Raw genomic sequence first — 15,732 nt, 5'->3', positions numbered from 1 at the left:
GGTTGTTGTTGTAAGTTTTGCTCATTTTATATAATTAACTTTTAAAGAATTAATTTGATGAATTATTACTCAATTCTAATTTGTGAAATTTAATTAATAATATTGCTTGTAATCTGTTGCCACAATTCTATTGATTAGATAAAGCATATTCATTTTTACAGTGTAAATTAATCTTGTTTTACAGTAAGAGGTGTAGATTTTTTAAATGATTTTACCCAGAGGCAAAACATCCCACTCTTAAATACGGAAAGATTTATGTGCTGAGGTCTCTGTGCCGGTTATTTTAATATATTTTTTTAAACCAAATGAATGGAGGCAATAGATAAACACTGAGCTGGATCTGAATCCCAGACATCCCCGACTATGCCACTGCTCAATGAGCCTCTGTGTCTGTGTGTGAGTTTGTGTGTGAGCATTTGTGCTTGTATATTCTTGCCACTGCATATGACGTGTCTGACGCGTCTCTGTGTGCACACTCTGGTGTGTGAATATGCACATGAGTATAGTTTGTGTGTTCTAGCATTCAGACAGCCGCTAAGCACTCCACTAGGACCTCCACACAGTGACTCTCCTTCACAAAAGCCATTTGACATGGACCCAGCCCAGTTCAGGAAGCCCAACCTAACAGCCTCCAAAAAAAAAACCCACCTGACCAAGCGTAAGCCTGCCGTTTGAACACTGAAACCTCTCATTCACCTCCCTCCGTATACATCCACTGATTCCTCACCAACCACAAATAACCTTTAATGATGTCATCATGTGCTACACATCACTGTCTTCTGCATATAATGAGTGGATGATTATTAGTCATTTTTTAATTTTAGCTGTTATAAACGTTAGCAAATACCGCATGCATCGCTGAGCTTAGCTAACAACAGCTCTCTGTGTTAGAACACACTAGTCTTTTCCTCCCATTAAAAGGAACCATAGAGTCGACTTGCACCGTTGGGCATCCACTGCAGTTTCCTGTTACATGTAACAACCAGGCTAACCCACACATTTACAGCTTCCCCTGAACAGTTTTACTGAACCATATATACTGTGGTCTTTTACCTTAATAGAAATATCGGAAAATCTATGTAATGTCCTTGCACTGTTGAAAAACGGGTGGGTCTCCATCTAATCCAAACAACTGTGGCACTCCTCTGCTTTGTTAAACCTAAACAAGTGCTTCAAGCTCAGTCAATTACACTGGCTTTGGTGAGGAAGGAGGTGTTGCTGGACCACCGCATCCATAGTTTTTTTTTTGTTGTTGTTTTCACTCCTTTATTATCCCTGTCACTCCGGCTGCAAGGAGCTTATTGGATTTTAGTCTGATCTTCCACCTCAGTGATATTTGTCAGTGAGTCTGCATGTTCTCGCTGCATGATTGCAAAACCACTTAATTATGGGATTATGAGAGACTAACCTGTTTGCAACAAGCCTGCTCCGCTGTCACCAACTTCAAAGTGTTTCTGTATGTCAAGAAGGACACCTAAAAAACAGAGAGAGAGAGATTAGAATTTGTGCAGTGATGTAAATTTGAGTTGAGTAGAGCATTTGAGACTCTTTTCGGAGAAATAATTACTGAATGAACTTTCAGGCATCTTTTGTGCCAAGCAATTTAAAGAGTCAAACATATTGACAGGCATTTCTCAATATGTTTCCATGTGATCCTCAAAAACAGAACAATCAAAGGCTTATGGATGAACACACTTCTACTCTGAGCTGTTTGAGGTGTAATATTTCATCAAAATTAGGGTTGTTCTGATATTACAGGCAACGATGAGCTGATAATTCCTGAAAAGTTAATAGGCAGTAAATAGCCAAAATGAAATTGAATGCTATTTTAAATAAATGAAAAATACATTTCAGCTGAGGTGCATCTAAACATTATAATGTAAAGTATGCAAAAATGGATATTAATTTTGACATTTGATAAAGATTCTATTAAATATAAACATTATACAATAGAAATATATAAATATATTCTATCGCTTATAAAAGATAAATAAAATATGCTCTAATATAAAATTAAAATGAAATGTCCCGTTGAAGGGTAACAAAGGCATGACGAGAACGAAAGAGTGTGAATGTACCTTGAGTTGCAAACAGTAAGGAAAGAGACACTGGCTGCACAGGAATGCGAGCAGGTGCCGTGACTCGTGTGACTGGAATGTTACATATGTCACTATGTGAGGACAAGCCTGCACCTGCCAAAGTGCTCCTTTTCAGTACGTCTTTGCTACAACGTGCCAGTGACAAGTCAAAACGGGTGGCGACGGGAAACCGCGAAGTGATCGAGACGAAACTCGAAGATGACTAAAGCCACCACATTGCTATTTCTTCTCACAGCCACTCCTGTGTTCTGTGTTTGTGTTTGTAAGACCTCAAAAAAAAAAAAAAAAAAAAACATGACGTAATTATCCAGGCAGCGCTGAAAAGTTAATTAAGAGACGCTTCTACAGCATTAGGTGTTTGTTCTGGGTGCGTGTGAATCGCGGGATTGGGAAGCCTGTGAAGCGGATGTTGCCTCTGTTTGTACAAGACTGTTCAGTGACTTAGAAAGATACTTCAGAGATAACGTCAAGGATGTTGGATCTCTATCGCTCTTGTCTAATTTCATTGGCTGTCAGTCACAGGCCCTGTTTACAGCCTACCCTGTATTTAGAAGTGTCTGAATGCTGTGAGCTTTTCCCAAATGGAAGATCAAAGCATGTGTCTGAGTTAGACACTTAAAGAGCTTGTTTTTACTTTAAAGCGATCAGGAAAGAAGGAATGTGGAGATGAGAGACTGATGATTTGAAGGTAGCAACATGAAAGCTGCAATTACACCAAAAAGGGAGTTATGCCCTGATCAAGAGCCCTTTAGATTCCTGGCCAACACATACATAACTACAGCAATTAACCATAGAGCAACATGATATTGTCAGATTAAACAAAAGACAAGGAATCTTCTAAAACATTTTACTATTGAATCGATTGAAATCGTTAGGTGTTGAGATTTGAATAACCTTTGTCATTGTGTAACGCTCACTCAAAAAAAAACTAATCAATTATTAACAGGGATTAGTGGGTTTATGGACTGCTAATAATTAATTATATGAAATAATAATAATAATAATAAATATTAATTTAATAATATTAAAATTAAGAAATCATAAAAAACACTGAATTAAATGAATTGACGTATAACCACGGACATACAAATGTGTTGTTAAATGATTGAGATTCCTAAATGACTTGCAGCATTTCTTTTTTATCTATTATGAACAATAAATTCCTGTCTTGCTATTTAAAAAGCTACTAATGAACTTGGCACACTTTGAAACATGATGAATCTTTCTTTCTTGATTTGGCAGATATGGGAAGCCCGGGCTCATTATTTTATTTTGATCAAATAAAACAAAATTCTGTATCAAATTAGACAAGACGATTAGTTTGTTCAGGCATGGTTTTAGGGAATTACAAACCTGCATACATATATTCAAATGCACATAACTATAGAATAAATTCTTAATGCTCATGTGAACACCATATATACATTTATCATATATACATTTTTACCTTACAGTTACTGTAAATCCGACATCTAATTCATAAACGCCAGTAATACTATCAGTAATGCCCTTGATTAGCTCTACCAAATGTGGATGTTTTTCCACTAAGAAATGAACATTGTTATTATGTTTTGATGGACACTTTAAAGCTGCTTTGATCTATATTGTGAAAAGCGCTATATAAAGATACATGACTTGACTTGATTGGAAAAATTGTCCCCTTTGGCAACATTTCTGCAAACGTGTATTGCGTTGCTTCTTGCATATTTTGCAACACTTTTCATTGTCCAAAATGTCCAGTGACTGGCACTAAGAAACTGTGAAATTAAGCTTTATTAATGATCATTTGTGAGAAGAATAATACAAGTTTTCTAGTGTTTATAGTGGGAATTGCATGCATAGGCATGTTTTTTTTTTTTTTTTTTACGTTTTTCCAAAAATATAGGTAGAGGCGCGCTTTTCCAGTGAGCCTAGTTTGGATACGGAGGTGTTGGCTTCCACTGTCCTTCTCCATGCTCAGGAACGGGTCGTCCCGCCCTCTTTCCATTTGTCTAATCTGAGGCGGTGTTCTAATTACCTTGGTCACACTCCTCCGTTGCCCCCCTATCCCTCAATCCCTCCGTCTCTCCCACTCCTCCCACTAGGAGGGGGATCCCTGTGCCAGATGGTGCTGTGTTTCTCCTCTTTCAACCGAGACTGCACCTGCCCACCCTCACGCCTGCCAAAGACCTCAACCACCAAGCTCTTCCCACCAAAACTCCCACAGGCACAACTGATGCAAACTGATGACTTGTTTGGAAATATGATTGATTCAGTTTGTGAAGTATGTCCTTATGTAACATTATATAGGAAAGAATTGTAACTGGAAGAGACTGGTACTAGTAGGTCAGAGTGTGCACAACGTAACACTGAACTATTAGAGAACTGTCATATTAGTGAATTATGTTTTGTGTTTGGCAGGCGATACCGCCCATGTGAAATTTGCCTTAAATTCTTCTCTCTATATCTTCTCTTCTGGCTCTCGGATAAAGAGACACTGCTCAGGGAAAACATTAGCCTGGCAAGCCAGACCTACATCAAGATGTTAGGTCTGGGAACTCACAATTGGCATGCCTCAATCGGAGGGGCGGGATAAAAAGTTGTCTCGCAAAATCCCTCTACACCCAATAGGATAGCGCCACAACCAAACAGAGCAACGAACGGCTGTGGATGAGTGAGTCCCATGCGTTTTCTTTAGTCCAACTAAACTTTTGCCGTATCTGGTCTTCAAAAACACGTGTCCGAACAAATCTTACTTTTTTAAGAATGACTTGAATCAATCGGCCAAAGCCGATCACCTAATAGGTGAGTAGGGAAATCACCTATGGAAATCACGCGGAACCACAACTTTGCTGTCATTTTGTTAAGCCCACCCACCAACTCTATACACGATGTGATTGGCCTGACCAGAGTTTGGTTTTTCCAGCTCGCAAGCCAACAGAGAGTTGATAGACCACACTGGCTGCAAAATAATTTTTGCTGCCGCTAGGGTCTAGATTTCTAGGCTAGGAAAACATGGCAACACCTTCAGAGAGAGCTGTCTTTAAGCATCTAAGGTGCAGCAGCTCTGACTTCATCTTGCATCATATTGTAAAATGGTAGGCAATGCCACACAAGGTGATGCAAATGCCCCAAATGGCACCGGTAGAATCATCGACCTTCTAGTGTCCGCCTTGATGCCGCCAGCCCTGAGGTGTTGCCATAGTAACACGGCAAGGGCGCACACACTGAGGAAGGAAAGGTTGGCTTGCAAGTGGTCAGATCAGACTGACTAAGATGGAAAAAAGAACACACATTTACGGTAATATTGCTCATCTGCTCAATCTTTATCTGAATCTTCTTACATGGAAAAGATCTGTCAGGTTTGGCTGATAGGGTCACTTGCAATGCACTTTGATTTACTAAAATGTAGAAACTGCAACAGATACTAAGAGGAAAAAGAATGTTGTCCTGCCTGTTGGGACTGATCTATTGCATGCAAAACACATCTCTGAAGAGCAACCGCCATTGAACAGCGTGTAAAATCCTGTTATAGCATAACGCCATAAGATTGGCTGATATATAATTATTTTTCAAAATAAAGAAATCTGATCATCTAAAATAAATAAACTTGTTTTACCTGATAACAGATAAATGTACTTATGGAGGCAGTTTTTTATTTGGGGCCAAATTTGTCCTGACCAAACATTTGTGTGGGGACATCTGTGGGGAGTGAAAAAAAAAAACAGGAAAAGTTTTGAATTTATATAAGGCGTGCCCCCATTTAAGGTATGTTTTACACTCCACTTCAAATGCACAAAGCATTGAATATTAGACAAGTTCCACAGAAGAATATTCTAACAGAATAACTAGTTCATTGTGAATGTGTGTGTGCATGCATGTGTGTGTGTGTGTAATTAATAATTATATTCTACATTAAAGGGATACTCTACTTTTTTTGGAAATAGGCTTATTTTCTCCCCTAGAGTAAAACTGTTGAGTTTTACCGTTTCTGAATCCATTCAGTCGATCTCCTTCAGTCGATCTTACTGGCGGTACTACTTTTAGCATAGCTTAGCATACATCATTGAAGTGGACAAGACCATTAGCATTTCTCAAAAGAAAATGACCAAAGAGTTTAGATATTTTTCCTATTTAAAACTTGACTCTTCTGTAGTTACATCGTGCACAGGCCGACGGAAAATGTAAAGTTGCGATTTTCTAGGCTGATATGGCTAGGAACTACACTCTCATTCCTGCGTAATGACTACACAAACTTGGTCATGGTCAGGTTGAAAGTTACCGAGCTGGGGACTTTTTCAGGTGCTGTGTCATAACATTACGCCTGCTTTTTATTTCCAAAAAAAATTATCCCTTTACTAATTTTGAAATATGTGTTGTTGATATAACGAATGATACTGCAGGGGGTAGATGCTCTGTATGATGTAAGTTATTGTTATTTAACACTAGTTTAAAAGATAATTAATGCAAAAGCCCCTAATGCTCATTTTGCAAATTCCATTTAATATCAATGAAGTCATGGACTAATGGATTAGAAATTAAATTAATGAAACCCACTAATTCAAATTCAAATAAACATCTGCTCACAAATCACACAGTAAAACTGCAATGCAAACAGTGTGGTGTGAGAAAGAGCGTCTTTTGTTTTCTAGCACACTAGTTTCATTATCCCAAATGCTAATTAAACATTGACCCGTTCATGTAGGTCTCCATCTTATCAGCTGATTGGTGCAGTGAAATGGCGATATGCTAATGTTGATGCCATTGCGTAAGATGCAGTGCATAATGCTCCTTTTTGGTATAATGCTTTCATAGGGGAGACCCATTGGACATTGACCAGTGGACTGACCAATAGCCCGTGGATGAGGATGAGCAAATCAGTTCCGTTAATGTGTCTAGTGCTATTTCAATTCTCTGGGGAGTTCGTTCAAGTGAAGCTGTTTAATGGATCCTGGAAGCTGAAGCGCCTGCATTTGATTTACACCAACCGTGTGATGCTATCTTTGACATACATTGTTTGGACCCACTTTTATCTGATCTGATCAGAGGAAGCCAGCCTGTGAGTTTAAGTGCTTGTTTGGGTTGAGTGTGTTCTTAAAGAGTATGAGCTCATCTAACCCAAGAAAGACCAAGAGGTCTGAGTTTTGATATACAACCTTCTCTGAGATGAACTGGCGATATGCCAACACATTTTGAGTGTGTGAGACACAGTTTTATATGTATAAACCATCCATTCATTTAAACAGGAAGTGGTTCACCGGCTGAAATTCCAACACGGTCAAATCCTGAAACTCAAACAGCGCCTATTCATCTGTCAGAGGCTTTGACAATGGCAAAAAATTTTCTTAGAATCTAGATACTAAAACTCATTAAGGTGGGGATACGGCATTAATACACACAACACTTGTTCTTATTTTTGCACACAGACACGTCACCTTATATAGACCCAGAGGACAGTCTGGCCGTCTGGGGAGAGAGAACGAAAACGAGGATCACTGAGTGGTAGGACAGACCTCATTTTACAATCCCCAAAAGAGAGACGATAGACCTGAGAAACCCCCGGTGCTATTTCAGGGCTAGGAGAAGTAGGTTAGGATAAAGCCATAGCAACAGAGGCTGGCCGTCCTATATACTGTAACTGAGAAGATGACGATAGGTGAGAAGAAAGACAACTGGAAGGAAAGGAAAGCTTGGTATATTCACAACTCTGTGGGGAGTTTTTGTTGGAAATGAACTGCGCCTGCTCTAGCGTTGTTTACTTGCACACTCCACCACTGCAATCCACATACCTGAGACAGGTTTTTAAAATGCATTCACAGCACATTTGTATTATGCCAAGTTATAACGTTCTTCTCCGTTATTTGATAAACGACAGGTGCCATGATCAACATAAATGTACACGATCTGTTAAATTGAATGTAGTTAAGCAAAAAGCTAATTACACCAGACACACTGACTTTTAGTAAGTAATGGTCAATCTAAAGCTGTGGCTCAAACAGAAAAGCATTGTGTGTGCAAGCAATGACAAGGTCATGGGTAAGAGCGAATTCATGATCCGATAAAATGACTTGAATGCAATGCATCTACCAAATGCATAATGCATGTAAATTTACATACAAAAAAAAGATTGCAGATGGTTAGTAAATAAGTCACAGGGTTTTGCGCTGCAGTACTGTATTTAAAAGTGGCAATCATTTTGAATTAATTGACCGTCGGATGTTGTTTTAGCACCCGGTTAACTAAAGAAATTATGCAGATTATCAAAACCAAAAGGCAAGGCATATTATCCTCCATCATTTGATCACTATTTGATGATGTACTGCCACAATGGTCATTAGATACAACTGATACGCAAAACATCTCCTTTAAATGAAATGCAGTTTAATACAACACCGTAAAAAAAAAATATTTTCATGATTTGTAATCACAACATATATTTACTTTTGTCAAATCAACTTAAATAGTTTATGTAGTTCTGGTAACATAATATTTTAAGTTTCTGATGATTAAATCAATCACCTTCATTGTATTAACTCAATTTTTCCATTTCAATGAACTTAAAACTTTAAGGCAGCCAGGTTACTTCATTTTTTAAGTTAAACCAACACTTTTTTACAGTGAATGCAAGAAAATAGTAAAATGTGCCCCTGTGTGTGTGTGTGTGTGTGGTAGGTGAAACTGCAGTACAAATGTACATTTCCATATCCTGTGTAATGCTACTCTTTGCGGTAAGAGAATGTTTCCTCTCTGTTCTCCCTCATTCTTTTCATTCTACCAAACCACACTGTTCGGCTGCTGACATATCCTGAAGCTCTCTTCCTCCTATTTTCTTTTCGTCCTTTCCCATCCCCTTCTCTGCTTCTCTCATCAGCTAGGGGTGATCCTTCTTAAAGTGTCACAGGAATCGATGTAACAACACCTTAGCTCGCAGAAGTTACACATTCGAAAGCGAGAAAAAGACTGTTCCCGTGTTAACCCTTCCCAGCTTCTCTGCAAAATGTCTGCCCTCTTACAGAGAGTGCAGAGGCAGGGTAAGACCTGACCACAAATATGCTCGTCTTTTCTTGGCGAGCTCCTGACCACCGGGTCCATCGATATCCCGCAAAGCAACGGATGCTTTTTTCCATTCAGCCTTTTAACCACTACACAGTCCGTATAAACACAATGCAGATGTCAGAGGAGCGGGGGTGTGTTTTAGCGGGCGTTTGCGGGTGTTTTGGAATTCCCTCACCATTTTATCCCAGTAGTTCCTCATTACTGCGGGCCGCGGGCTGCCAGCGCTGCTTGTCAGAGTATCATGGTGTACACTGCACTGCTAATCTAAAACTGGTTTTAAGGTGTGTGTGTGTGTGTGTGCATAAAAAATGGAATGATGTATGAAAATGCAATTGAAAATGCACAGAAAATGTATCTAATAACCCCAAACACATTCCCTGTGTACCCAAATACTTGCCTGAAGAGTGTAAATAAACTGTGCACTGCAAGATTTCCTCACCAAAACAGATATTCTAGACTGCATCGCTTGCTTTTAAATATTGCATAAAAATATTGCTCGTCCGGAGATGCTATGCAGAAACAGTCTAGTATTTGGGCATTAATAATTCATAAGAGAATTATCCTCTGGAGTGTGAGCCCATGTGTCAGACGTATAGCTGTGCAGTGGTCAGAATGCAATGGAGCGCAGAAAAATCCCCAGGCTGCCCGATTCCCCCTTTAGATACTCAGCATCACTGTCGGAGTGCGTATGGTCAGTGAATGTATGGTAGAAGATAAATATCAGTAGACTTACTCCGTACACACTGGTACAGAACTAGAGTGGTTTTTGCAGTTTAAACATCAAAGATAGATTTATGAGTAAAGATGTTAGCAGCTGTAAACATTGACAGTAATGTTTACTATACATTTATATAGATGATATTTCACACAGAGGCTTTAAATGAGCTGCTTGTTTCATTAAATGAGCAGATTTGTGGTTCACATTTATCAGGACAGAACGCTGTTGGTGGACGCTGGAGTGCAATTACAGCCACCCTTATTAAACAGCCTGATCTTATACCATCCTGTTGGATGCTAATGTTAACTGCCAACCAGAAGCTTCAATTACCTTCCCTTCTCTCAGATTCTAATTAAAAAAAAAAAAAAAAACTTTACGAGCAGTTTTCTTTCCTGTGTTGACGTATTTCCAAGTGAATCTAAATTTGGGATTTTTTTTGTTAACAGCCATTTGCTATTTACTAGTAATTTGCAAGTGGTGTTACGTGAATATACTGTACTCTTTAAATGTGTTAGCAGTACACCAGCATACTCTACAAACTAAAAGTTTGGGGTCAGTAAGATTTTATTTTCTTCTCTTTTTTAAGTTTTATTCAGGAATGCATTAAATTGATCAAAAGTGAGTAACAGTAAATAAATATTGAAAATATTATTGAGCGGCACAACAATTTTCAACATTGATAACAATAAGAAATGTTTCTTGAGTGAACTGTGAGCAATGGCTTCTGAAAATTAAGCTTTGCCATCGCAGAAATAAATGACATTAAAATAGAAAACCGCTATTTTAAATTATAATAATAATATTTTAAGACTTCTTTAAAAAACATTTTTTTTAAATCGTACTGAGCCCGAACGTTTGAACAGTACATTCCCAACGTCATCTGATGACGTAAAGCCATTAACTGGCTTAATGTTTTGCTGACTGACGTTAGACAAGCTTCATTTGTAGCCTAATCCGGATGCTTTGTTTTTATTTTTTTTATTTTTACATAACACAGAAAGGGATTACTGTAATTATGAGGGCTTTTTGTTTTTTGCCTGTAACGGGATTTCATTTGGCTTTTCTCACTCGCTATGCCTCTTTGCTTATTCTCCTTTTCTTCTCTTTGTTCTGTAAAGGCTGTGTAGGAGTGGGGTGGGTCTCCCCCAGGGGGGTGTCAACAGTGCCCGATTCTGTGAATAATGATGTGCTTTGATTATCTTTCTTAATTACTGCTGATCCCATTCAAAGTGTATACCTATAGTGAAAAATCATTAATTAGCCCATATCCCTCTGACAAACATGTTGAGATGGTAAACTGAATCTATTAACCAATGAAACTTTTTAGATTTAAAGCAGCAGCATTCTTACTGATTTTTAAATTTTGTGTCCATTAATTGTGTATAGGCACAAAAAAAAAAAAAAAAAACATTCACCGTCTTTGGGCGAAACATCTTTGAAGCTCTTTGATTCAGAAAATGTCTAAGGAGAAGAGCTCAATCAATAAAGCTTCAAACGGCACTGTGAGCCAAGCTATTCTCAATGTACTAATAGACAGTGTTGAGCAACTCAGAGTGAAAGCTACCAGAGAGAAGAGAGTCAAGAGGTGTCACGAGACTGAGTAAATGAAAACTGGAGAGAAAAGAGGACGAGGGAGAAAAAGAGAGAGCTAAATTGGATGGGGCTTTTCAGCACACTTTGGTCTGAAAAAGTGTTGAGAGCTGGTCTTTCAAGCTCAATTTAGCATTAGTCTGTAGCCATACTGCCCTGTGTGAGTGGCCATGGGCTTCAGACAACTGACAGCTGAGGGTGATGAGTAGAAATGTGTGTGTGAAAAAAAAGTTTTTCAGCCAGTTATAATGACCAATTGAGTGAAACCTACGCACATAAATGTTTCACGGTTTTCTCTTTTGATTTATGCTCTATGAGAATATAAAAGGCATTCTCAATTCAATTCTGAATCTCGCATGTGATGAACACATAGAAAGCATCAGAACTGGGTTGCTTGAAATCAATACCAAGAGATCCACATGTGGCATCTATTCAAAGGCTACTATAGTCTGTAATTGACTGTAGCCCAAGAAACCTCTATTCTATGCAATCAATACACAGACACACACCCATGCAATCACACGCAGACCTCCTGGTCATTTCTATCTGTCCCAGTGTCTTTTATTACATCCATTTTCTTGCTATGCAAAGCACTGTTTTCATCCACTCTCATTGAGAACAGCTGAGAGTCTCCAGCACAGTAATCCATCTCACTTTCTCCGTCATGAATTAGAGAAAATCTCATTTCTTCCTGGTACGGTTTAATGCAGAGCAGTGCAGGACACTTTCAAGAGACATTATGTCTTAGATTTCTATTTTTTCCAGCAGGCAAATAAAAAATGGACCACCAAAATTTTCCAACACAGAGAAACGTTAAATAAATTCAGAGAGAGCCATGAAGAAGTGGTTTGAGCAGTTTAAATGTATATGCTTTGTATTGATTTTGTTTTGACAAGCACCTTTCTGTGTCATGGGCTGGTGACTGGTAACTATAGATCGGAGGTAACTGTGGGAAAACAAAACAATCGCATCACTGGAATTCCAGCTCTACCTCCACATTCCACAGCAGTTAGGTGGAGACACACACCTCACACACACACACACACAGACACATACACATACACAGGTATTTTAGGCGTTAGTTGTAGGTAATTATTATGTTCTGGTGTGGCTAAATAACTCAAGCTATTGTGCTAACCTGGTAAGAATGCCAAATTAATCCTTAAAGGAAACTATGGTCTTCAATGTCTCATACAGCAAGTGGCAGCAAGCCCCGGGGTTTCCTATCCCTGCGTACTGTACAGCATACATAAAGGCATTCTTGTATCCATAGTATACAAGGGGTTAGTTTTAGGACTGAATGGCTCTGAGAAATGAATGAGTCTATTTAAAGAATCACTGGATTTTAAACAGGTACAGGGTAGGACACTGATGTGACAATCATCCTAATGGTTTGAGAAAACACAGCCTGTTTCTCTGTGCATTCCTGAGAATATACTCTGGGCATCTACACATCATCACACACACTGAAACTCCAGGGCAAGATTTCATGCTGAGGTGAAAGTGTTTAATGTGTCGGGGTGGCAATCAAAGCCATATGTTGTTCTCAAGTATAAATAGATGGCATACAATTACACAGGTGTACACATGCAACATAGATGTGCTTAATTGCAAGCTTTGGAAAAATGTTGCAAATAATGGCTTAATGAGATGATATTTCAGGCCTGTACTTTCATCCCTGCATTAATAGAGATATCACAAAACAGACAGAGGTCTAAACCCCAATTTACCCTACAGACACTGACACACATACACGCTTAGGATGTAATCTGGGAAATATATGTTACATAACACCAGTGGCTGACTGGCTATTTACTCAATCACTATTGAATAGATGGAAAGATGAAATATTTTCCTCCTTAATAAGTAATAAGTAAATACTTGCAGTAAAGTACTGTTTAAATATTTGACCTGGCAATATAAAGCACTTCCGAAAGCTTTACTTTAAGGACAAAGCTGAACGTCAGTAGTTTACCCTAATGACCCTTCTTTTTTATTTGATTATTTTAGTCAGTATTTACTCAGAAGTCTTATCTAAAAAGAGAGGGGAGAATATCAGCCTAATCCCATGTATATCATCCACCCTCATATAACTAGAACAACTACTTAAATCATAGATGATTTTAGGAAAATTCATTCATCATTTGAGATTCCGGTATCTCCGTTATGCTGCAGCACCTATGGGGATTTTTAATGCTTTCAGAATGATTTAGCCACTGTTATGTTGCATCCAAACATTAACGTCAGGGTCACTGGGATTGCCCCTCTCTGTGTGTGGATATATGGATGACAGGGTTTTGTGTTTGCAATTAAAAATAAAATAAAAAACGTATTACTGAATGGAAAATGAATGAAAAACGCAACAGTATGTAAAAACATAAACAATGGTCAATTTATATTAGATCCGGTGGTACTGTTCACTACCATTCAAAATAAAAGGACTTTTTTTCCTCATCAATGCAATCTATTTGTCAACTTTTTTTCATTTTGATGAATAGAAAGTTCAGAAAAACAACACTTTACTGTTACTTTAAAACAACTGAATGTATATATATATATATATATATATATATATATATATATATATATATATATATATATACAGGACAAACATTTTAGTTTTCATGTAATTTTACTGTAATTTAACTGTAAAAGTAAATGCAAATATAAAAAATAAAAGGGTTGAATGAAAATCTGGATTATATACTACTATATTTCATACATTTCATATTTCATACATGCACTTTTACTGTAAAATAATGGTAAATTATGCAGGCTCTTATGATTATAGCATTATACAAAAGCTTCTGCTAAATGTTTGTTGTTTACTTTCTGTCTCTGTTTGGACATTTGTAGTCATTATGGGTCAGAGGTCCAGCCATAGGATATCTCCCACACTCATATTAATACATTCTGAATGATCTTGGTCTAACACACAGTGACATACCTGAGACTTCCAATCTCACAGGTGCGCTCCCCCCTCAGGCACCCCTCCTCCCGCTTCCTCCACCCTCCTATACAGCTGTCTGTCAAACTCTCCGCCCTTAATCTCTTAGACACACTCGATCAAAAAGACACATGTTGAGGCTGAGAATCACAGTGAATCTATTTTTTAAACAGACAAACACCCACACGTAGTGCGCATCTGTTTGGATACGCAATGAGCTAAATATGGGCCACCAATTATATTAACAGGGTCAGTGCCATTTAAACAAGCATGTCAGCCGTCTCTCTGGTGGAAAAAAAAACGTAACAAACGCTGTGCCTTGTTTGGATCGTCCACGCTACATTAAATCAACATCACATGGGCTAAATGAAAGACAAGCCCGTTAAAAAATAAACCGAACAAATCGCATCCCGATTCTCAGAGGCTGTTAGCGGACATGATTGTGTCAGTGTTTATTTTGAGAGACACCAGGCTGCTTCGCCCAATACAGCCTCTCCCGAGCAAGATGAGAATTTGTCCCGCTGAACACCACTCGTGTCTATATATATTATACACTGACCTTATTGTTGGGGTCAGATAGGCGGTCATGGTTGTGTGTTCTTTATAAGGAAACAGCTGAGGCAGATGAATGAAAATAAACGATACAGGAACGCTGGAAGTTCTTTTCACTCACTTTTTTACCCAACTTTTAGGGATAGATCCGGCTTAAGGAGCCAAGCTGTCTTTACGGAAGTAGTAGCTGACACAGAAATGGCTTTTAGAGCTTGTGAAATAAATGTCGTGACCACGTGAAAAGCGCTGTCGAAAGGAGGAAGAAAGGCTGCTGTCTAATTCCAGCTGTCTAATTCTATTTTGCTGATGTACAGGCAGCACATACTGTACATCAGCAAAATAGAACCCCTCAAAAACACACACACACACACACACACATATGCCAAGAAGGAATCTGAATATGAGAGGACTTTGATGTGAACAAAACTTGTTCAATTAAAAGTAAACACCCTGAGTACATTATGCCAATCGAATATCAAACAGCGGTTATGGAGCATATTAAATAATCTGTGCCTTCTTCAATACACTTTAGCATTAAGAGCTAAACTTGTAATCGTCTTTTAATGAGTTTACTTTAATGGATTTATATTGCAGGTTTGAGAAAGTCATCAGAAGTAAACAAAACAGCTATATAACTGCTTCAACGATTAACAATTACAGTGCATATAGAAATCAACTTTGGGAGAAATGGAACCCATTTGTTCTTCATGAGGGTTTCAGAAGAGTGAGACAAGCTTATAAACTCAATTACTGAGAGTTTTTCATTACTTTCATGTTTTTGTTGTTGAAAG

At 38.3% G+C, this 15,732-nt stretch overlaps 1 protein-coding gene across 2 annotated transcripts in view; it reads right to left on the bottom strand.

Moving 5' to 3' along the window:
* spns2 (SPNS lysolipid transporter 2, sphingosine-1-phosphate) overlaps window positions 1–15,732 on the bottom strand; it is a 71,543-nt gene that overhangs the window by 49,934 nt on the left and 5,877 nt on the right. For both annotated transcript variants that reach the window (XM_089130300.1, XM_089130301.1), the window contains exon 2: window positions 1,409–1,474. In XM_089130300.1, the coding sequence (XP_088986426.1) occupies window positions 1,409–1,474 (66 nt within the window). The remainder of the gene's footprint in view (window positions 1–1,408; window positions 1,475–15,732) is intronic.

The sequence above is a fragment of the Pimephales promelas genome, chromosome 4 (assembly GCF_988280905.1).
Source record: "Pimephales promelas chromosome 4, fPimPro1.hap1.1, whole genome shotgun sequence".
NCBI lineage: Eukaryota > Metazoa > Chordata > Actinopteri > Cypriniformes > Leuciscidae > Pimephales > Pimephales promelas.
The sequence above is the reverse complement of the archived record's forward strand: the minus strand, read 5'-3'. Positions and strand labels throughout refer to the sequence as shown.